Genomic DNA, 23,327 nt, shown 5'->3' on the forward strand with positions numbered 1-23,327 from the left:
TTATTCAATAATTTGAATTGGATGCTCATATTCAAACATTGAAACTTTTTCTTAAGGCAAACGGAAATTCTTGGATGTTGACAAAATGTAATCCTTGGAGGGCAGTGGTAAGGCAACACCAACACAAATCAAACAAGATTATAATAAAAAATAATTGTGATCGACTTACATTTACCACGGCGACAGGATCACAAGCAGGGCATATCATATCCGTGAATGGTGGTAGCGTGAGACTCTCACAGTGGATATCGTACTGGGAACATCGCTTTACCATCAGAAGAAGATGTTGAAGACAAAGCGTGATCTCTTCAGAGACATCGTTTTTCTTTAAAATGTTCATGTGCGGTCTCGACCTTGTCCCTTTTTGTTGTATAGTTCTCAACTCATTGCTTAACAGTATAATTCATAATCTATATGCTATGCGATGTGGGTGTCTCATAAATGTCGTGTCCCACTGGTCCCACGTTTCTCTATTTGTGCCACATGTACCGCTTGTTCTATTTGCCGAACCAACTGTCCCACGTGTCCCATTTGCCGCCCCAAGTGTCTCACTTGTCTTACGTGTTCGACTTGTCTCACACTTCGATCTTACAGACACTAAAAAAGCAAGTGAGGATGGTTTATGGTGGAGACTGTGGGTGCAGTTTCAATCCGCCATGGAAAATAGGCCCGCCAATGCCAAGGTAGGAGGAGAAAATCTAGTAATTTTTGTTTCTGAATTAAAAATTATCAGTTGTTGTACTCTTCATAATGGAGATTGAACACGTATCACAAACACACGTTTGTTTTCGAGGATGGCTTTGTTTTGCTTTTCGTCTTTCCCAATGTCAGAATCCCCAGTTAATTAGACATCGTTGCATAATCAGGAGGTTATTTTCATATTTGACTCCTATCATAACTTTTTACTACGGTAATGTTAATGCTAACGCCGGGTTTTAGGTTTTGAATTTGAAAGAGAACTTACGCTCATATCAATTAAACACTGTATTTTGTGAAAACGAATTCCATAGAGCCCACAGAAATTTTTGAAATAAATAAAAGCAATAGCCTTCTAGCAAAAAATACAAACTTTTATCACCGAGAACTTTAAAGCAATTGATTTAAGGAAAGCGATAAACGAAACTACTTGCTATACCAATGAGTAAAAAAAATTCCAAGAGGAACAATAACAGCATATTAAAAATAGAGTTATGCTAAAATATGTGGAGACGGAGATCAAAATGAAATATTTTATCAACTATTCTCCGAAACTCATACCTGTATGCGGTAACTCACCGGTACGGTACCGGTAATCAGGGTACCGGTAACGGTACAGGATCTGTTCTAGCTTCTCCAGGTCCTGTGGCGGTGATCCATTTTTCATGATTCAGTTTCAACATGAGTCGAAATACCAACTGATCTGAGTCACTTCTGTATTACCAAATCAGGTAATGCAGTCTACCTTTCCCCATAAAAACTTTCCACTTTCGCTAAACACGAGATCCGCCTGCGTTCGCTGACCACGAAATCAGCTGACATGAGCAACCGCCACAAGGTGTGCTAATTTTAATGACGTCATTGCAGAAAAAAAGGAATACATGGAGCTTAAAGGAATATTTCAAATAAATAAAAATAATAGCTTTCTAGCAATAAATTTCACGAAGTTCGCGTTTTGGATCCGTGTTGTCAAACAACAGATTCATCTTAGAGACGGGTTGGAATCATGAAATTCGAAATATACCAGCAACATGTTTTCACCTTCAGAAAACCATGCCGTACCTATAACCCAATGGCTATACGTCATATTACTAATGTAGACTAATTCACGACGTAAGTTACATTACCAATATATATAGGGCAGGGGTCACCAACCTTTTCGAGGCCGAGGGCTACTTTCTGGGTACATATCAAGCCGAGGACTACCAGTTCAATGTACACTTTTGAAAATTGAGTTGCTGGATTAAGCTTTAATTATTGATAATTACCGGTATTTAGTGAAGTAGAGACACTAATAAACTTTATGATTCTTCAGGAAATCAAACGATTATTACAACGTATCAAATAAAAATCTATCAATTACACCTGCATTTCAAAGCTGAGTGTTTTCAAATTGATTTTCAAGTGATCCCTACTATAATATCCTAGGAAACCACAATGTATCTGGATTATTTACAAACAAAGCGGGTTCCGTGTTTGTTCCTGGTGGAGTGAGTCGCGGCGCTGTGGCCCATCGTTTTAAGCGTTAGGTTCGCAGGTTAGAATTCCATGCGGGGATAGTTATGTACTAACAGATTGCTGGACTCCTCGCCGTAGGGTGGTTCACGTAACCGCTGGCCGGTTACGGCTTCATTCGCCATCAAGTCTATGCTTCCGCAAACAAATAACTAACTAATCCCATACCAGACATGGAATGGTAACCGCGCGAGAGGCCTTGGTCGTCATATGGTTAGGCCGTCTTATCGGCTATCTTCTCCCCGGGATAAATATGTAAATCCCCTCCTATCCTGAGTTTATGTTATAAATGTTAATTCACAAAGATAGGTTGAACCAAACAATGGTCTCGTAAAATAGGATTGCTGTATGATTTGAATCGCGAGCTTTTTCTGCCCGTACTGCGCTGACCAGTGGCTAGTTAGCGCGAAAGATTACGTGACAAGATGTGAAATATCTCTCCGCTTTGCCGTCGGTACGATCGCCTACTAATGAGGCACACGCGGGCTTTATTCATGGTGGTAAAAATGATTTCATTGTGAAAATGATGGGTTTTTCATCGCTTTTCTGCCATTTTTCTTTGGAATGAATCAATAATTGTATTATTGCTGCTCCACAAACCAACGGACAAGAAAAGGTGCGTTTTTGTGGAAAGTGATATCGGTGTGATGTCATAATTGAAAGAGTGTAAATTGACCCGTCACATTACTGAGGTCAAATAAAAATAAGGTTGATGGTTACAAATATTACTATAGTGTCATTTACAGTTCCCATATAAGTGTCATTTATACAAGAATAGCAGGACAAAATTTAATTGATGTAGCGCCGTTATTAAGCTTAGTTTGGAACAGACCTGCGGGCGACTCATATGGTCTTCGCGGGCGACTTGGTGCCCGCGGGCAACGCGTTGGTGACCCCTGATATAGGGTCACCATATTTTTGGACTTCAAAGCGGGACGCCTACAAAGACACGACCCCTTAGCTGTGGTCATGTAACTTTACAGTTTCCGATTTTACTACATAGGCCTACATTTAAAGCCATCCCGGCTGTCTTCATTTACCATATTGTCATCGAGAGTTCATGCGCATATTCTCTGTACAAATATTGGATTCAGTTCGAAAAATAGAAAGGTTTAGACGCTAACGATACAAATGATCCGAATTTAGATTTTTTCATATACAGCAAAACGAATAAAGAATAATGAAATAGTCTGCCATTTTCAAGCATTGGTCATTACTTATTCGCTAAGCTTGCTTCTTCTTTAGATAACACCTTCAAAACGACGTTGCTCAATGTTATATTCACGTGAACGTCCGAACAGGACCAATTAGAAATGATTTTACATGTGTTACACATGTGTTACGTTCGCTAACAATGTTAGCGGGAAACAACGAAACAAACAAAATAACGCATTCACCTTCAGTAAGTAGACTAGCGTTGCGCTACACAGCAACAGCAGTAACGAGAACATGTTCGTGTATTATGCTGGATGGCTGAACGCAAAAGCGGGACTTTTGGTTGACTTGTCGGGACGGTGGGACAAGACGCTAAAAAGCGGGACTGTCCCGCCTAAAGCGGGACGTATGGTAAGCCTTATTATATACCATGTATTATATTATATATAACATAACTTAATACACAATTTCAGAAATCCCAATATAGCGTTAGTCGCCAGCTCAAAATTGGGTTCACTGATTAACAGGGTTTTCTAAGAATGAACCCGTGCAAACCCCCATCACTGGTTGGGGCTACGATAGGCCTTACATGAAGATCTGCTTCCGCGTCCGGAGCTTGTCTTACATAATTCCTGAATGCAGTGTAATGGGTTATATACACTCAACAGATGTAAATTATTAAACAAAACTCGTATGGCAGTATTGATGTAATGAAGTAATTTGTTAAATTAATATATATATATATAATAGTTAAAATATTTGTAATTTCCCCCTAATTTCGTCAAAAATATGAATTCATTCTGGTACTATCCAAATATTTAAGTCAATTTTGGTAACATCGGATCGGTGTCAATTTTGGTAATATTGGATCGGTGTCAATTTTGGTATTATGATATTTCCGGAATGAAAACAAAAGGAATTTTTGATATACCTCTGACATCAATTATAACGGTCTTTCAAACCACAACCAGGGCATCGTCAGAATTGCAGCATTCACATTTTCATGCTAACGAGTAAAATCATAACGTATTTTTTTAAATATGAAATATATTGACACGCTCTGTGCTTTTGCTGTAAAATGTGTATTGGGCCGTCAAAATAAATAGTGATGATCAGACAATGCATTCATTATTTGCCTAAATTTGTGCCAGTGCATAGTTGCCTGATATTTTGAATTTGAGTATGCAACAAAAAAATAGAACAATAACACTCTTGAAATATTATTTCTTTCATCAGTTTTGGTTGACCTTTATTCTCTTCATATAAAATTCGGACATAAGCAAAAAAAATGTTAAAGAATTTATTGAAAATTATTTAAAACGTATATTAATTTGCTTGCCCTCAACAACGTTTAAATAAATTTCAGTATAGTCTATTCTGTGTGTCATTGGGAAAAAAAAATGTCTTTTGAAAATTAATATTTGAAGGTGAATATTAAAGTTATAAAAAAAATGCGCAGAAATATTCGAATCATAAGTTATATCATTTTTTTTGAATGAATGGGAATGCATTGTCTTGTTAGACACAGTCAGGTATGATGAAGGTGAATACATTAGAAATAAGAACATTATAGCGAGAAATATGTTTAAATTTTGAGATGGAAACAGATAATTTCCCTAAAATATATTTTATTTTATTATACACAGCAGTCGAAGTGATTGTTCGGTTAAAGCCCTCTCTATTCATAGCCTATGTACAATTGATACTTTATATATAAATCACATTTACCAAGTTACTTATTCAATCATAATGAAAGAAAAATACAAGGTACGTTATTTTTAATTTAAACATAGGTTTTGATATTATACGTTACTTTGGGCAAGCTTCATCAACTATTTTGCATTTATATTTACTTGATAAAAGTACGCTACATTATGCAAAAAATTTGACAAAGAAGAAAGAAGTTTGAGAAAATTTTGTGAAAATTTGGGGTTAGTATGTGACGTTACAGTCAGCGGAAAGTACAATATTAATTAATCAAATTAATTATAAGAAACAGTTCTTATTTTGTAATCTTTGTAATAATTTATTCTAGATTTTCAATATTTGAATTTTTATTTATAAGTTAAAGAATTATTAACGTGCCTTCATATTATTAACTGTAGAATTTATCAAAAATATTATAGTTGATATAAGCAAACCTATAAAAAACTATATATACGATCTGTTCTATATAAAAAAACAAAATTACCAGAGATAGATAAATTTTAACGGTTTTCGATTTTTGATGCCCAGTTCTGTCCGTTTTGGCGCATCAAATACACGTGTTCCCCATTCTGATTGTTTGTTACTAGTATACACATAGTTATCATAAGAATCCAGCTATAATGTACAAATAACTTACTTCAAAGTGCGGTTGAATGAACTCTAATAAAAATTTATTTACAGAATTCGTGGTATTGCACGTTCGTCCTCAACGCGTCCATATTTCCTACCGCTTTTATGATCGCTTATTCGATATCATGCCTAAATCCACTGGTTCCGGTTATTCATCGCATCTACAACTCAACGTATGAAGTAAGTCGTGTTTTTTTATGTAAAAAACCTATTACCATCTATATTTTAGTGACTCTATCTTTTCGGTTAAAAAGTTGAGAAAACGCGAGTTGTGGAAAACTGAGTAACCGCAAAATATTCCACATGCTTTTACATATCCAAAATTAAATGGAGACAATCCTCTACAATAAAAATAAAACAGACGCGGTCCGAATCGATAACTTGAAAGGTCCGAATTCGGACCGCGGTCTGCCAGTTGAGTAGCCCTGCGTAGTCTACCGTACCCTAATAAAACTGAAAGGCCCGACTTTCACCAAGCACGAGGTCCGCTGACATGCGGCTGCGGAACCTTTCCAAGTAATTATAATTTTTAATTTTGATGACGTCACCACAAAAAACGTAAAATAGAAAAAAAAACGTAATAAAGCAAAGCAATTGGTCGAGTAGTTAATGAGAAAGTGTTTCATAGCAACAAAAAGAAATATACAAAATGACAAAACAATCCATAGGATCACTTCGAGTCCAATAAATAATTTTGTCCCTCAAAACAAATTATAATTTGACAAGCAGGATTTCGCATTTCAAACTAGAGTTTTCTTCTACATTGAGCCCAATATGGATCGAAATATAACTTGTCGCCACAAATTATTGCACATTAATAATCTTTCATATTTCAGAAACAACATGGCGATGCCCTGCCTGACGACACGTGGACTCTTTTGCTGACTCTGACGATGTCGATGTTGATGATTGGTGCTTTTGTTGGATCTATGGTTTTCAAAATATTGTTGAATTATTTAACGAGGAAACGAATCTTGATATTAACTCATATTTGTTCGGCGACTGGATATCTGATTGTTGCAGTCGGAACAGGAAAATGGGGGTCGTCTGAGGCCTTTATTACTGGTCGATTTGTTACCGGACTCGCGCTTGGGCTCGGTTTGAGTGAGTATATTTGTTAAAATGTGATTTTTGATTTATTTTATCCATCTATATTATCAAACTGTTCTAATGTATTAAATTGTCCATGATGCAATAAATAGCCTCAAAAGAAACAAATACTAATGATAATTTTTTCTTTTCATTACATGCATAACTTGAAAATTAGTATTTTCATTGTGTTATCTATTATCTAAACTAAAGTGATGGGATTTGCAGGCATTGCAAAGTTTTGGTTTTTGTAAGTTTCCATTTTTTCTAGGTTTACGAAACAATGAATGATTATGTGAAATATCGCGTTTATGATGCATGAGCACCAACGCTTCAATTTACTATCAATTTCCTTAAAATGTGTTTACTAAATAATTATATATTGCGAAGCTAAAAATTTCACAGTTCACTTTAAAAGCGAAACTCTCAAATTTTCGATTTAAGTAAACAAAGGAATATGCCACGTAATGAAATTATGAAAACTTCTTGGCGATGATAAATATACCTATAAATATCGCATTTATATTTATAATAAATGATTCAAATAGGCGCTCGATTACGTTCGAAAATGATACACAATTACCAGGTCGCGTAACAATTTCAATCTGTTATGAAGTCAGTTTTCAGGTTTGTTCTATTTTAATCAGTGTTTGGTTAATTTTTTTACCTCATTCAATACGTCTGAAGGGACCAACAAACTATATGTGGTATCGATAAATTTACTTATCAATTTGAAAAAAAAAACTACCACTTTTTGAATAGACTTTTCCCTGGCTCCAAGTTCACGTACGTGTTTACCGAAAAAATGTGCTGAATAGCAAAATTCTGCGTTGTCAAAATATTGCGTGCACAACCTTACAACTCAATAAACATTTTTTTAAATTAGTGATTGATAAAGCAAAACCGAAAGCTTTTGGGCGGCCGTTTCGCTTAAAATCGAAAATCTGAGCTTTTCTTACATGTTTCATTCATATTTTTTCATAATTTGCAATGCACTTATATGCCCTTTATTCTTATAGGCGTAACACCATTAATTTTCAACGAATCTTGCGTTCCACATCGTCGCACATTTTACGGTGGTGTTTTCGGGACATGTACTGCATCTGGAGTGGCAATCGGAATCTTTTTTGCGTGGCCAAAGGTAAAACTCACCATCATAACTATTTCAAATCTTCTATATTATTTATAGTAACATAATATAGAACATCTACGAGTGATACACATAGAAAAATTTTATCTACAAAATGATATCTGTGATATTGCGTAAGCTTGAATTATGTCTTACTTTCAGATATTCGGCACAGATGAGCGATGGCTGGGAGTATTATTCGTGTGTATGTTTTTTTCAGTCGTTTATTTTGTATGCTCATTCTGGATTATAGAAACGCCTCTACAAGCGTTTATTTCGCATGGAGAAGGAAGAGCGTTGACGGTTCTTCGGAAATTGCGCTATGGGACCGAGGTTAGTTGTGCTGAATTGGGGAGTCACGTGTTATTACATAACACGCTCAATCCTATATGTCATAGGCTTCAGTGAGAAAATTACAATGTGCCGGTAGTCGTCAGCTGCGGTATCGTTACGCTCTTGCTGCGGTTGTCTAACGTCTGGAACAAAAGCGAGTTCGCCGATTACCACGATTTAACAAGAACGTGTGCGTGCCAAGTTTGCGCGACCCCGCGAATTCCACCACTGCTGCCTACGCGATTCAACACTCGAACCAGAGTTATAACGTGGTAAAATCGTGGTTGATATTGTCACATCATATATATAGCGCGATTCTTCTTTTACATCGACTTCGTGTATGTGACACATGTTCGACTACATTTTATACATTATACATTCGACTATATTTTATGTCTAGAGTAATTTTATCACTTTGCAGTTTCAAATTTGATTGTTAGCTTGCTTAAATTCCGGTTGAAGTGCATATATTAAAAATACTCCAAATATTATGAAAAAATCAATGAGACACTTCAAATATCTTACTATGTAACATTTGATTTGGGGAGACACAAAATGGAAATATGATACATGTTTACTTAAAATTAAGACCGATTTGAACGATGAGCTGAAGGATCTAGCCGCAAATGGCGACTCAGATGACAATACAAGTTCATTTGCCACATTCATGGAAGTGATAACAACTCCACAATACAGGTAGGCCTACTGACTACATTGCATTGAACGGCGCGAAATTAATGAATAAAAAAAAGTTTTTATGCGGGACAATGTTCTTCTGTAGAAGCGTTAATTGATACGCGTCACTATTTTTAGACGCATCATTCCATCCCTACAGTTAGACATTGCCTATCCAAAGTATTACTATACCTCGATTGAATTGTTAAGCTGAAGTAAACTTACAGTATTTTTGAAAACTTGGGGACATTTTTTCAGTTAAAAATTAACATAATAGACATATGGATTGAGATATTGTATTCGAAGCATTCGCTCTGTAGTTGATCTTTAATGTATCTGACGTATTAAGCGCTAAATATATTTCAATATAAAACAAGTACTGCTGTTATCAAGTAAATAATATTTGAGTTGCAAATATTTCGAAAAAATTGCATTGTGTAACGTAAAGGTAATATGGAAGTTAAGCGCAACGTAACAAACATGTATTGATTGGTATACCATCATTTTTAGTATACTTTTTCCGTTCCTATAGAAGTATATATGTGTACCAATATGGAGGTAACTAATTTTTTCGCCTATTTTACATCAAGCTGTGTAAAGGGGCGCAAGCCTATGGACAGGGGTATATTCACATGGCTAACATAGACAGTAATAGAACTAAAATAAGGAAATTCGAAATAAAATTGTGGCCTAACCGTAACCCGGTACACATACTACGGGAGTACCTTTTTGCCTATATATATTTTCTTGTTTTCAGACGTCATTTCATTGGAGCTGTTTTGGCATATTCAATCATAATGGCTTGCGGAGTAAACAATATTTTCTTCTACTCTGATCAGATTCTCGCTAACGCTGGATTAGATTCTGAAACAGTGACTCCTGCTACTTTGGGAGTCATGATTGTTGGTCCTATAGTATCTGCTCTATTGGTAAGTAGTTAATACTTTGAAAAATAAATCCAATTGCAAATATAATAACAGTTGAAGGCCTATGACCAAACTCCTATTATTAATATTATTCTCCTGGTAAACAGTTTGCCTGTTGTTTCGCCAATTAAGTGATATATTATAATATTTTTTTATTTTTCGTGGCAGAGGGATATTATTTGACAAATTTCCAGTGAAAAAAGTTTTAAAAAATGAATGTTTTCACTTATGTATCTCAGACGATATTCGTTAAACGAGGAGCCGAACCACGAATAGTTATGATAACCGGATGCACGATCATGATTCTTGGAGATGCGTTTATGACTGCATGCTTGGCAACTTATGAAGTTGTGCCAGCCATGTCCACGACTGCAATTGCTGCCGTATGCGTTTTCTACGTCGGGTAAATTGCCCTGGTGTTGAAACTTGTTTATGACATCTAAAAAATATTTCGCTTTGTTTTGTACATAATAAATTTGGATAACAACTTTTGATTCATTACTTCTTATTTAATTTTGTTTCTTATTTTTTATATATAAAACATTGGCCTAGAAGCTTACGACACATCAGAAGCTACTCAACAATTGCACTTTTTAGTTTAAGTTTAAAAAAATGAATATATGGATTTTATTATTTTTAGATTTGCAATAATTAATAATATCGCCTATGTGATGTTTGGAGCAATAACTATTGACAGAACGAGGCCTGTCTGTATCAACGTTGGAGCAGCATCCCTGTGGTTTTTCGCGTGGTTAGTGGGCTTCATAGCTCCCTACTTCGAGGTAATAATATTTAGGAAACATCATGTCTGAGAGTACTAAAGCCTTCTATTTCATCAAAACTTTAAAATGTCAGTTATGCTGCGCTAATCATGAAATATGTTGAAATTTGTGAATAGTTTACTCCTGGTTGTTGTAAAAGTATGATTTAAATAATTCAAGTCTCATGTTGTAATATTTCTCGAATCATATTAAACTGAAATTTTTTCAAATATTTTTTGTGTAGAGGAATTAAAATTATGTCTGTTTTTCTCTTTATTTTTCCGGGTATCTAATATCAATGATTAAGTATTTTAGTGTGCTATCTTTTTAGATATGGATTGGACCATATGGATTCCTGGTCTGGATGGTGGTGACTATCTTTGTCCTGCTCTACTCGATATTTTTTATGCCAAATGTCGCAGGGAAGACACAAGATCAAATACAAGCATTTTACAAAACCGGCCTCACAACAGCCGCAAGTTCTGTTCCCCTGGATCCGGAACTTTAATACACATGCGAAAATATTTTTGCAAGATCTTGTACATTTTACAAGAATTATGATATATATTCCGGATAATAGCCCAATCATAGAGTTGTTGGTGTTTATTATTTCACTCATAGTAATATTTTGACTATGAAATAATAAAAATGTTAAATATATATATATCCGTATATTCCATTATTAAAAATATAATCGTTCATTATTGCACACTTACTCAGTCTGTCTTCTTACTCAAATTGGATTGAATAGAGATCTTTCAAGATAAGAAACTGTAGGTTAAGAATAATTGCATGTGTTTATTGGCATGATAAGAGGAATTGATAGATGACCAACAACAACAGCGTATTAGAAAAACGATCCACATGTACATTTCGTATCCAAGAGAGCTCACTACTGACAAATATGAAGAGCCAAATAAATATATTCTATGGTGTCATAAAACCTTAAAAAGAGTATATTTTTAGAAGCATCGACTCATCTTTACAGTTAGATATTGCCTATACCCACAGTATTACTACACCTCGTTTGAATTGTTAAGCAAAAGCAAACTTACAGTATTTTTGAAAACTTGGGGATATTTTTTTAGTTAAAAATTAACATAATATATATATATATAAATTGAGATATATATTGTATTCGAAGCATTAGCTCTGTAGTTGATCTTCAATGTATCTATAGTATTAAGCGCAAAATATATTTCACGATAAAACAAGTACTGTTGTTATCAAGTGAATAATACTCGAGTTGCAAATGTTTCGAAGAATTTGTAATGTGTAACGTAGGGGTAATGTGGAAGTTAAGCACAACGTAACAAACATGTATTAATTGGTATACCATCATTTTTGGTATACTTTTGCCGTTCCTCCAGAAGTATGTGTACCAATATGGAGGTAACTAATTTTTTCGCCTATTTTACATATAGTTTACTCCTGGTTGTTGTAAAAGTATGATTTCAAGTCTCGTGTTGTATTATTTCTTGAAACATATTAGACTGAATTTTTTTCAAATATTTTTTTGTGTAGAGGAATGAATATTATGTCTGTATCGCCTTTATTTTTCCGGGTATCTAATATCCATGATTAAGTATTTTATGTATGTTATCTTTTCAGATATGGATTGGACCATATGGGTTCCTGGTCTGGATGGTGGTGACTATCCTTGTCCTGCTCTACTCAATTTTTTTTTTATGCCAGATGTCGCAGGGAAGACACCAGATCAAGTTCAAGCATTTTACAAAACCGGCCTCACAACAGCCGTTCTGTTACCATGGATCCGGAACTTTAATAAACATGCGAAGATATTTTTGCAAGATCTTGCACATTTTACAAGATTAGGATATTCCAGATAATAAACTAACCATAGAGATGTTGGTGGTTATCATTTCAACTTAAACATATTTATAGTTGATATTCCTCTGCCACTCATAGTACCATTTGGCCTGTGAAATAATAGAATTGTTGATTATATCTATATATTCCATAATTAAAAATATAATTGTTCATTATAACACATTTACTCAGCCTGTCTTCTTACTCAAATTGCTTTGGATAAAGATCTCTTAGGACAAGAAACTGTAAGAGTGCATACAGAATAATTACATGCGTTTAGAGGTATGATAAGAGGAATTGATGGATGACCAACAACAACATAATATCAAAACGATCCATATGTATGGCGGATCGACTCCGGAATCAATTCGTCGTGGATTCGGTTAGAATCGATTCCGATGACTTGGAATCGATTCTTAGGGTTAAAACTAGTTTTGCAAACAAAGTATAACGTTTTGTGATTCTGTATGTAAACCTCAAAGTGGACATACAGATCGTTTTGTTATTATGTTGTTTTTGTTGTTGTTGCTAGAATTCATTTTCTTGTTATCGTTATGGAAAAATATTTGTTCTCACCTACTGGAACTATTGCTTTGAAATTTCGAGTGTTTAAAAATTGTAATTCTTTTTCTAGAAGGCTATTATTACGTTTATTTTATGTATTTTAAAAATTTCTGTGGGCTCTCGTCAAAGGTTTAATTTTTTGTGTGCGATTTTGTCTACTTTAATAGATTGAATGGACCTTTCCCCGACCTTTGACCCCCGAAAAATTCTTCCTATACTCTACCATTGCAGAATTTTCGGGGCTATTTTAAGAGTGCTTTTGCGAGTTGGCGCCTGTAAAATGGGGTATGTGTTTCAAACCATCATTATGATTCATCGCATACAACAATCTGTTTTTTAAAAGTACCGGTGGAGAATTTTAGCCTAGTCTATCACAGCTATTTCTACGCTAATTTTTTATTACTGCAATGAAGTTAAAACTCCTAGGAAGACAGAGTGATCATTGAATTATCTGATTTATACTTAAGTTTCCGAAACACAACTGAAAACTAACGAATCGAGTTCAAAAACACGTAAACGAGGTAATGTTTACGACCACGCTTGAAAATCTGTCTGAGTGAGAAAAGTGTCTGAGCGTATGTTGAAAGGGAGCATTGTTACGTCACTTTTTGAATCTTGCTGATTGGTCAATGTCACGAAGTAAACATGGAAGTCGATGCTCGGGTAAAGGTCCATACCCATACTACTTGGTTTTGTTTTTCGTGCCCATATATTTGAACATCGCTCTCTTGTTCGATTTCATATGGTATTGTTTAAGTGGGTATGTTTTCTCGGTAAGCTATGTCGAGGAATCGAAAATTGGAATAAAAAATTTAGGAATTGGATAAGAATCGAATATATACTTGTAAGCAGCGTTACTCTAAAGTGTGCGCGTGTGCGCGCGCACACAGCCTTCAGAGGCTGCGCACACGCATAGATTTACTGCGCACAGACGTATTTCGATGTAATGTAACAATGTTCTTTTGTTCTTTTTTCACCCTTTATTTGAATTCAAATAAAACCATCTGTTACAATCAATTTTATTTATTATTTTCCATGTATGTTCATTGTTATCTACTGATAACATATAGCCTTCGCTAAAGCATTTACAATCTATAGAAAAACTTATTGAATAACCAAAATTTGTTTAATAAGCCCACTTATTACCCGGTTAGAACGCCAAAATTTCTTCATTGGTTTTTGCACAAATATTAGTCATTTCCAAAAAAGTGCGCACACACCAAAATTTCTGCGCACACATACTACAAAAATTAGAGGGAACATTGCTTGTAAGTAATCATATTTAGCACCACAAGTGCATTCCGTGTCCGATAGCGTCCACTACTGACATATATGAAGAGCCAAATAAATATATGCTATGATGTCATGAATCCTTAAAATGAGATTAAATAAACTCAAAGTCTGCGCTGTGGATTATTAAACAGCAGATGCGGGTTGGAATGATGAAATTTTAAACTTACTAACAATAGGTTTCCATCTCCAGGAAACCATGCCGTACTTATAGCCCGATGACTATACATCATATTTTCTAATGTATGTCACTACGTAAGCTACATTACCATGAAAAGTTTTACACACATCAATACAAAACCTTAAAAAGTCCAATATAACGTTAATCGTCAGACCAAAAACGGGTTCACTGAATACCACGGTATTTTGATACTGAATCTTTGCGAACCCACTGAATCCCATCACTGGTTGGCGCTACGATAGGCCTTTCATGAAGATCTCCTTCCTCGTCTGAAGTAGTTTCTTTCCAGCTCTTCGAAGCTTGTCTTACGTAATTTCTGTATGTAGTGTAATGTGCTACATGCACTGAACAGATTAAATTAATAAACAAAACTCATGTGACAATATTAATATAATGAAGTAATTTGTTTAAGTTAAATATGTATACATTAGTTAAAATATCTGTAATTTGCTCCTAATTTCGTTAAAAGATAAATTCAATCTGATGTTTTTCAAATTATTCGAGTAAATTTTGGTAATATCGGATCGATGTCAATTTTATTGTTATGTTCTCGGAATGAAAGCAAATTCAACTTTGGCTATAGGCTACCTCTGATTTCAGTTATAACGGGCTTTCGAACCACAGACAGGGGTTACGTTAAAAATGCATCATGCACATTATCATGCTGACGAGAAAAAATTGCAAGTCACTTTTTAATATTTGAAATACGTTTACACGCTCTGTGCTTTTGTTGGGAAATATATTGTAAGCCGTTATATAAAATAGGGATGATCAGACAATGCTTTCATTATTTGCCTAAAATTTGTGCTAAGTTGCGTGAGGTTTTGATTACGAGTATGCAACGTTAAAAAATATACCAATAGCACTTTTGACCTCTATTTTCTAATGTCAGATATAAACGAAAAATTTTGAAGAATTTATTGAAAATAATTCAGAACGTATATTAATTAGCTGGCCTTCAGCAACGTTCACATACATTTCAGTATAGTCTATTCTGTGTGTCATTGTATTAAAATGTATTTTAAAAATTAACCTTTGAAGGTAAATATTAAATGTTATATAAATTAATGCGCAGAAATGTTCAAAACATAAGTTAGATAATTTTTTTTTTAAATAAATAGGAATGCATTGTCTTGTTAGATACAGTCAGGTATAATGAAGGTCAATATGTTAGAAATAAGAATATTTTAGCAAGAAATATGTCAAAATTTTGAGATGGAAACAGATAATTTTCTTCATTTTATTATACAAGGCAGTCGAAGTGATTGGTCGGTTAAAGCCTTGTCTAATCATAGCTTATGTAGAATTGGAAGTTTATCATATAAATCACATTTACCAAGTTACGTATTCAATCATAATGAAAGGAGAATACAAGGTACGTTTTTTAAAATTTAAACATAGTCTTTTGTACATAGTAACTTTGTTATATTTACATGATAAAAATACACCCCACCATGCACGGAATTTGACGAAGAATCTCTTTTTATTTTAAAAATAAATTGATTACTGTTTGTTTGAGAATATTTTGTGGATGTTTGTAAATAGTATGTGACGTTACAGTCAGCGGAAAGTACAATATGAGTTAATCAAATTAATTATAAAAAAAAAACAGTTCTCATTCTGTAATCGTTGCAACAAATTTTAATCAGATTTTATTTCAGGTCTTTAATTTTTTTTTATTTACGTTAAAAGATTATTAACGGGCTTTTATATTATAAATTGTGAAATTTATTTTAAATATTATAGTTACCGGTAATACAAACAAACCTATAGGAAACTATAATATAATCTTATATATATATTAAACTATCAGAGATAAATGAATTTTAACGGTTTCAGTTCATAAAACTCAGTTTCGTCCGTTTTGACGCACAAATAAGACATATGTGTCATATTCTGATTGTTTGTTAGGCGTCTATATGAAATTGTCACAAGAATCCAGCTGTAATGTACAAATAAATTACTTCAAAATTGTGGTTGAATGAACTCTAAAATAAAAATTCATTTACAGAATTCATGGTATTGCACGTTCGTCCTCAACGCGTCCATATTTCCTACCGCTTTTATGATCGCTTATTCGATAGCATGCCTCAATCCACTGGTACCGGTGATTCAACGCATCTACAACTCAACGTATGAAGTAAGTCGTTCTTTGTTATGTGAAAACGTATTACCATCTCAAAAATCAACCTGAATATATTTTGGTATTAAACAAAAGAGCCATGATCAAATATATGGGCACGAAAGCTAAAACGATTTTTTTTTACTCCCAATGGAACTGAAACAGGTACGGTCACTTACATACACCTGCAGCAAGGAACCAGTATCCGGATTGTCTTAGCTTTCCCAGGTCCTGTGAGGATGATAATCCATGATTTCAGTCTCAACGTGAATTGAAATACCAAATGATTCAATTCACAACTGTATTATCAAACATTTTACAGTATCGATTATTTACAGTATTTTTTTTCACGACAACGAGAAGAAAAATACAAAATGGCAAAACGATCCATAGGACCACTTCAATAAATAACTTTTTCCATCAAAACAAATTATAGTTTGACAAGCGTGATTTCGTATTTCCAACGAGAGTTTTCTCCTACATTAAGCCGTTTAGGTTGCATTGGAATTCAGTAGCATAAATCAGCAATATGGATCCAAATAAAACTTGTCGCCACAAATTATTGCACATTTAATAATCTTCCATATCTCAGAAACAACATGGCGATGCTCTGCCTGACGACACGTGGACTCTTTTGCTGACTTTAACGATGTCAATGTTGATGATTGGTGCTTTTGTTGGATCTATGGTTTTCAAAATATTGTTGAAATATTTGACAAGGAAACGAATCTTGATATTAACTCATATTTGTTCGGCGACTGGATACCTGATTGTTGCAGTTGGAACAGGAAAATGGGGATCGCCTGAGGCCTTTATTATTGGTCGATTTGTTACGGGAATCGCGCTTGGGCTCGGTTTGAGTGAGTACGGCATATTTTTCAAAATGTCATTTTCATTTTTGATTTATTTTTTCTTTCTATATTGTCAAACTGTTCTAATTTGTTAAATAGTACATCCATGCAATAAATCAAAGAGAACCCCGATAAAAACAAACGAAAGAAGGTGAATGAATACTAATGACAATCATTTTTATTTTCCCATTACATGCATAAATTGACCGATATCTAGGCGTGTCCATGGGAATGGGATGGAATGGGACAGCACACATTTGTTTTTCCCATGGGACACGTAGGACAAGAGGACGCTTGGGAAACGTAAGACAAATGGGACAATTTTACATAGGATTACGTTTTGTGTGTCAATACACTTAACATTATGTCAGCAGCGGTTTAAACATAAAAGTGAGATAATATGTTATCACGATTTTGCGTAAAACAGAAAACACTGACACTTCTGACACTGGATTGCCATAGTTAGGCAAAAATGTTTTGCATGTCTCTTTGGGCATGTAGTCCTATTTGTAGACACTAGACCTAAATATTCATAAATTTAATAATTTTTATTGAATTGTATTGCAATGGATGTTTCCCCGAGAATCGTCGTCTTTGTTTAATTACGTGATATTAACTAATCAACAGCAAGATGATCAGTCATGGTTGTAAACATTACCTCATTTTCACGTTTTGCATATTATTTGGTAGTTTTTAGTTGTGTTTCGAAAATTTAAGTATGAATCAAATAACTCAATGATACCTTTGTTTCTTAGAAGATTTAGTTTAATTGCAGTAATCAAAAATTAGTGAAATAGAGGCGATAAACTATTACTAGGCTATACACTTCCCACCAGTACTTTCAAATGAGTTGTTGAATGTTTTCAATCAAAAAATGGTATGAAACATATAAACCAATTATACGTGTCAACTCGCGAAACCACTTTTAAAACAGCGCACCTAAAATTTTGCAATGGTGAAGTAGAGGATTTTTCGAGGGTCGAAGGTCAGGGAAATATCCGTGGGAATCCCATGGGATGAGACAGAAAAATAAATCCCATGGACAAGCCTGCCGATATCGAAAAAATTTGTTACCCACCACGAAAATTAGTATTTCCCATTTTGTCATCCATCATCTATTTGTGGGGCATGGAAGGTTTTGGTTTTCGTGTGTTTCCGTTTTTTCTAGGTTTACGAAACAATGACTAATTATTTAAAATACCGCGTTCATGATGCATGACCACCAACGCTTTAATTTGTGTTCGATTAGTTGTTTTACTTACTTAATCAATACATCTGAAGGGGCCCATGAAGGGGTGTCGATAAATTTACTTGGCAATTTAAAAAATTTTACTACTTTTTGAACAGACTTTTCGCTGGCTCCAAGTTCACGTATGTGATTACCGAGAAAAATGTGCTGAATAGCAAAATTCTGTGTTGTCAAAATATTGCGTGCACAACCTTTCCACTTAGTGAACATTTTCTAAAATTAGTGATTAATAAAATAAAACCAAAAGCTTTTGGGCGGCCGTTTCGCTTAGGATCGAAAACTTAAGATTTTTTCCTATGTTTCGTATACACATTTTTTCATACGTTGCAATGCACTCATATGCCCTTTATTCTTATAGGCGTAACACCATTAATTTTCAACGAATCTTGCGTTCCGCATCGACGCACGTTTTACGGTGGGGTTTGGGGGATAGCTACTTCATCTGGAGTGCCAATCGGAATCTTTTTTGCGTGGCCAAAGGTAAGACTTCCCAGACTATCATAACTCTTTTTGAATATCTTATATTATTTATAATTAAATTCTATAGAACAAAACGAGTGATACACACAGAAAAATTTCATCTACAAAATGATATCTGTTCAATTTCGAAAATTAAAATATGTCTTACTTACAGATATTCGGCACAGATGAGCGATGGCTGGGAGTATTATTCGTGTGTATGTTTTTTTCAATCGTTTATACGGTATGCTCATTCTGGATTATAGAAACGCCTCTACAAGCGTTGATTTTGCATGGAGAAGGAAGAGCGTTGACGGTTCTTCGGAAACTGCGTTGTGGGACCGAGGTAGTTTTGCTGAATTGGCGAGTCACGTGGTATTATATAACACGTTAAATCTCATATCTCGTAAGCTTTCGTGAGAAAATTAAATTGTACCGGTAGTCTTCAGCTGCGGTACACGTTACCCTTTAGCTGCGGTTGTCTAACGTTTGAACAAAAGCGGGTTCGCCGATTACCACGATTTCCCAATAACGTGTGCGTGCCAAGTTTGCGCGAACCCATACAACCCCATGAATTCCGCCACTGCTGCCTACCACACTCGAACCAGACTCATAACGTGAGAAATTCGTGGTTGATATTGTTACATCATATATATGGTTCCATTACATTTGAACCCACGTACATTTGAACCCACGACGATTGCACCTGCACACTATTGCACCTATGAAAAATTTTGTTGTTTTACGGATATTTGAACCCATACTAACCCTAACCCATGGGTTTAGCACCCGCATATAGATTGAACCCGCGAATATACACATGGGTTCAAATGTACGTGGGTTCAAATGTACGGTCACAGCGCAGTTCTTCTTTCACATCAATTTCATGTATGTGAAACACGTTCGACTACATTTTGATATTTTATTGCTTGAGTAATGCTAATACTTTGCAGTTTCGAATTTGATTGTTAGCTTGAGTAAGTTTCGGTTCAAGTGCATATATTAAAAATACACGAAATATTAAAATATTATGAAAAAGTCAATGAGATCCTTCAATTATCTTACTATGTAGCAATTAATTTTGGGATATACAAAGTGGAAATAGGGTATGACGTTTACTTTGTAAAATTTAGACCGATTTAATTGATGAGCTGAAGGATCTAGTCGCAGATGGCGCCTCAGATGACAATGCAAATTCAGTTGCCACATTCAAGGAAGTAATAACAACCCCACAATACAGGTAATGACTACATTGCATTAAACAGAGCGAAATGAATGAATGAAAAAAAAACGTTCTGCCCTTAATTCAAACAATGCTCTTACCAGCGATCATTGATACACGCCACTATTTTTAGAAGCATCGCCCCATCGTTATAGTTAGACATTGCCCACCCAATGTATTACTACGCCACCGATTGGGTTGTTAAGCAAAAGTAAACTTACATTATTTTAGAAACGTGGAGGAAAATGCTACACTGAACATTATTTCAGTTGAAAATTAACATAATAGACATAAGAATTGAGATATTTTATTCGAAGCATTCGCTCTGTATAGTTGATATCTTCGTGCATCTGACGTATTAGGCGCAAATATATTTCATAATAAAACAAGTACTGTTATTATCAAATAAATAATACTTGAGTTGCAAATGTTCCGATGAAATTGTAATATGTAACGTAAGGTTAATATGGAAATTAAGTGCAACGTAGCAAACAGATATTGATTAGCATACCATCATTTTTGGTATACTTTTGCCGCTCCAGAAGTATGTGTACCAATATGGGGGTAACTAATAACTCGCCTATTTTACATCAAGTTGTGTAAAGAGACGGAAGCCTATAAGTAAGTAAATTGACTTGGCTAACACAGACAGTCCCTAAACACGTAATAGAACTAAAATACGGAAAATCTTAATAAAATTATGGCCCAAAATCATGGCCTAACCTGGAACACATACTACGGGAGTACCCTTTTGCCTATATATATATTTTCTTGTTTTTCAGACGTCATTTCATTGGAGCTGTTTTGGCATATTCAATCATAATGGCTTGCGGAGTAAACAATATTTTCTTCTACTCTGATCAGATTCTCTCTAACGCTGGATTAGATTCTGAAACAGTGACTCCTGCTACTTTGGGAGTCATGATTGTTGGTCCTATAGTATCTGTTGTGTTGGTAAGTAGCCTAGTCAATACATTGAAAATGAATCCAATTTCAAATATATTACCAGTTAAATGTCCATGACCAAACTTATATTATTAATATTATTCGACTGTTTATTAAACAGTTTGCCAGTCGTTTTGCCAATTAAGTTATAAGTCATGTTTTTTTTCGTGGCAGAGGGATACTTTTTGACACATTTCCAGTGAAAAACAGAAATGGCTTTATTTTAAAAAATGAATGTTTTTGACGTGAATTCACTCCTGTATCTCAGACGATATTTGTTAATCGAGGAGCCGAACCACGGATAGTAATGATAGTCGGATGCACAATCATGATTTTTGGAGATGCGTTTATGACTGCATGCTTGGCAACTTCTGAAGATGTGCCAGCCATGTCCACAGCCGCAATTGCTGCAGTATGCGTCTTCTACATCGGGTAAATTGCCTTGGTGTTGAAACTTGATTATGACATCTGGGGTTTTTTTCGCCTTGTTTTGTACATAATAAATTTGGATAACAACTTTTGATTCATCACTTCTTATTTACGTTAGTTTCTTATATATGAAACATTTGCGTAAAAGTTTACGTCACACCAACAGCTACTCAACAGTTGTGCTTTATAGTTTATGTTCAGGAAAATGAATATATTAATTTTATTATTTTCAGATTTGCAATGATTAATTTGGTCGGCTACGTCATGTTTGGAGCAATAACTATTGACAGAACTAGGCCTGTCTGTATCAACGTTGGAGCAGCATCTTTGTGGTTTTTCGCGTGGTTAGTGGGCTTCATAGCTCCCTATTTCGAGGTAATAATATTTAAGAGACATCATTTCTGAGAGTACTAAACATACTAGATTGAGTCTTTTGAAATATTTTTTGAGTAGAGAAATGGAAATTATGTCTGTATCGTTTTTTTTTGTCCTGGGTATCTTAAATCATTGATTATTAAATATTTTATGTGCAGGAATAACATAATCTCTTTCCACGAAATTGTAAGTTTGTTTATGAGCTTTTGTTAGATCATAGTCTAACTTCTTCAGATAAAACAAGATATGACTGCAAATTATAAAGATCAATAGTCAGTGAGAAATAATATACTAAGAAATACGAGAATATTGGAGAATGATGAGATAAGTCTGTCTCTATTGTGCTGTGTAGAAGAATAATATTGAGTCGTTCTAGGTTTGACCATTTGTAGATGTTCCAGCGTTTGCTTTTGAATTTTTTGTTTGTTTTGTTGTTGTTTGTGTTTGTTTTAGAATCATTTTCTTTGAGTTTCTGTCTTTTACGTTGATTCTTCGTGGTTGCCGGGTTCTCATTGTGTTGATCCAAAAGTGTTCTTTGTTTTTCCTATATAACTCACAGATGGTGAGTGCGTCTATTGCCAGGACACTAAAGTTTTTCATGGTGTGGCCTTTGCTATTGAAATGATTGGCGAATGATTTTGTATGTGTTATCTTTTTAGATATGGATTGGACCATATGGATTCCTGGTCTGGATGGTGTTAACTATCGCTGTCCTACTCTACACAATATTTTTAATTCCGAACATCGCAGGGAAGACACCAGATCAAATTCAAGCATTTTACAAAACCGGCCTCGCAACATCCGCAAGTTCAGTACCCCTGGATCCGGAACTTTAATACACATGCAAAAATATTTTTGAAAGATTTTGTACATTTTACAAGAATTGTGATATTCCGGATAATACCTCAACTATAGAGTTGTTGGTGGTTATTATTTCAACTCAAAACATATGTACAGTTGATTTCCCCGTGCCACTCATGGTAAAATTTGACCTATAAAATAATGAAAAAGTTAAATATATCCGTATATTCCATTATTAAAAATATAATTGTTCGTTATAACACTCAGTCTGTCTTTTTACTCAAATTGATTTGGATAAAGATCTCTCAAGATAGAAAAAAAAAGATGAGCAACAACAACAACATAATAACATAACGAATCATATGTACACTCCACTTCCAACAGCGTCCACTA

The 23,327-nt window shown here is 34.7% G+C and overlaps 2 protein-coding genes across 2 annotated transcripts; both read left to right on the plus strand.

Annotated features, from left to right (window-relative positions):
* The first annotated feature begins 3,620 nt into the window (after window positions 1-3,620).
* Window positions 3,621-12,432, plus strand: LOC120333211 (solute carrier family 2, facilitated glucose transporter member 9-like). The gene is made up of 11 exons (XM_039400580.2): window positions 3,621-3,777; window positions 5,013-5,133; window positions 5,755-5,883; window positions 6,540-6,807; window positions 7,812-7,933; window positions 8,084-8,254; window positions 8,844-8,950; window positions 9,687-9,858; window positions 10,095-10,258; window positions 10,496-10,637; window positions 10,948-12,432. The coding sequence occupies exons 2-11, from the start codon at window positions 5,116-5,118 to the stop codon at window positions 11,122-11,124; spliced, it is 1,470 nt and encodes a 489-aa protein (XP_039256514.2). The 5' UTR covers window positions 3,621-3,777; window positions 5,013-5,115; the 3' UTR covers window positions 11,125-12,432.
* Window positions 12,433-15,709: 3,277 nt separating this feature from the next.
* On the plus strand, window positions 15,710-23,298 carry LOC120333212 (solute carrier family 2, facilitated glucose transporter member 9-like). The gene is made up of 10 exons (XM_039400581.2): window positions 15,710-15,856; window positions 16,493-16,621; window positions 17,196-17,463; window positions 19,062-19,183; window positions 19,338-19,508; window positions 20,296-20,402; window positions 21,167-21,338; window positions 21,598-21,761; window positions 21,992-22,133; window positions 22,793-23,298. The coding sequence occupies exons 1-10, from the start codon at window positions 15,839-15,841 to the stop codon at window positions 22,967-22,969; spliced, it is 1,470 nt and encodes a 489-aa protein (XP_039256515.2). The 5' UTR covers window positions 15,710-15,838; the 3' UTR covers window positions 22,970-23,298.
* Window positions 23,299-23,327: the final 29 nt, after the last annotated feature.

The sequence above is a fragment of the Styela clava genome, chromosome 13 (assembly GCF_964204865.1).
Source record: "Styela clava chromosome 13, kaStyClav1.hap1.2, whole genome shotgun sequence".
Classification (NCBI taxonomy): Eukaryota; Metazoa; Chordata; class Ascidiacea; order Stolidobranchia; family Styelidae; genus Styela; species Styela clava.

Excerpts from the sequence above, each read along its gene's own strand:
- LOC120333211 (XM_039400580.2), top strand. Across the intron at positions 8,255-8,843 it reads AATTGCGCTATGGGACCGAG|ACCGATTTGAACGATGAGCT; the intron begins GTTAGTTGTGCT and ends CTTAAAATTAAG. Across the intron at positions 10,259-10,495 it reads GTATGCGTTTTCTACGTCGG|ATTTGCAATAATTAATAATA; the intron begins GTAAATTGCCCT and ends TATTATTTTTAG.
- LOC120333212 (XM_039400581.2), top strand. Across the intron at positions 17,464-19,061 it reads CGCGCTTGGGCTCGGTTTGA|GCGTAACACCATTAATTTTC; the intron begins GTGAGTACGGCA and ends TTATTCTTATAG. Across the intron at positions 19,509-20,295 it reads AACTGCGTTGTGGGACCGAG|ACCGATTTAATTGATGAGCT; the intron begins GTAGTTTTGCTG and ends TGTAAAATTTAG.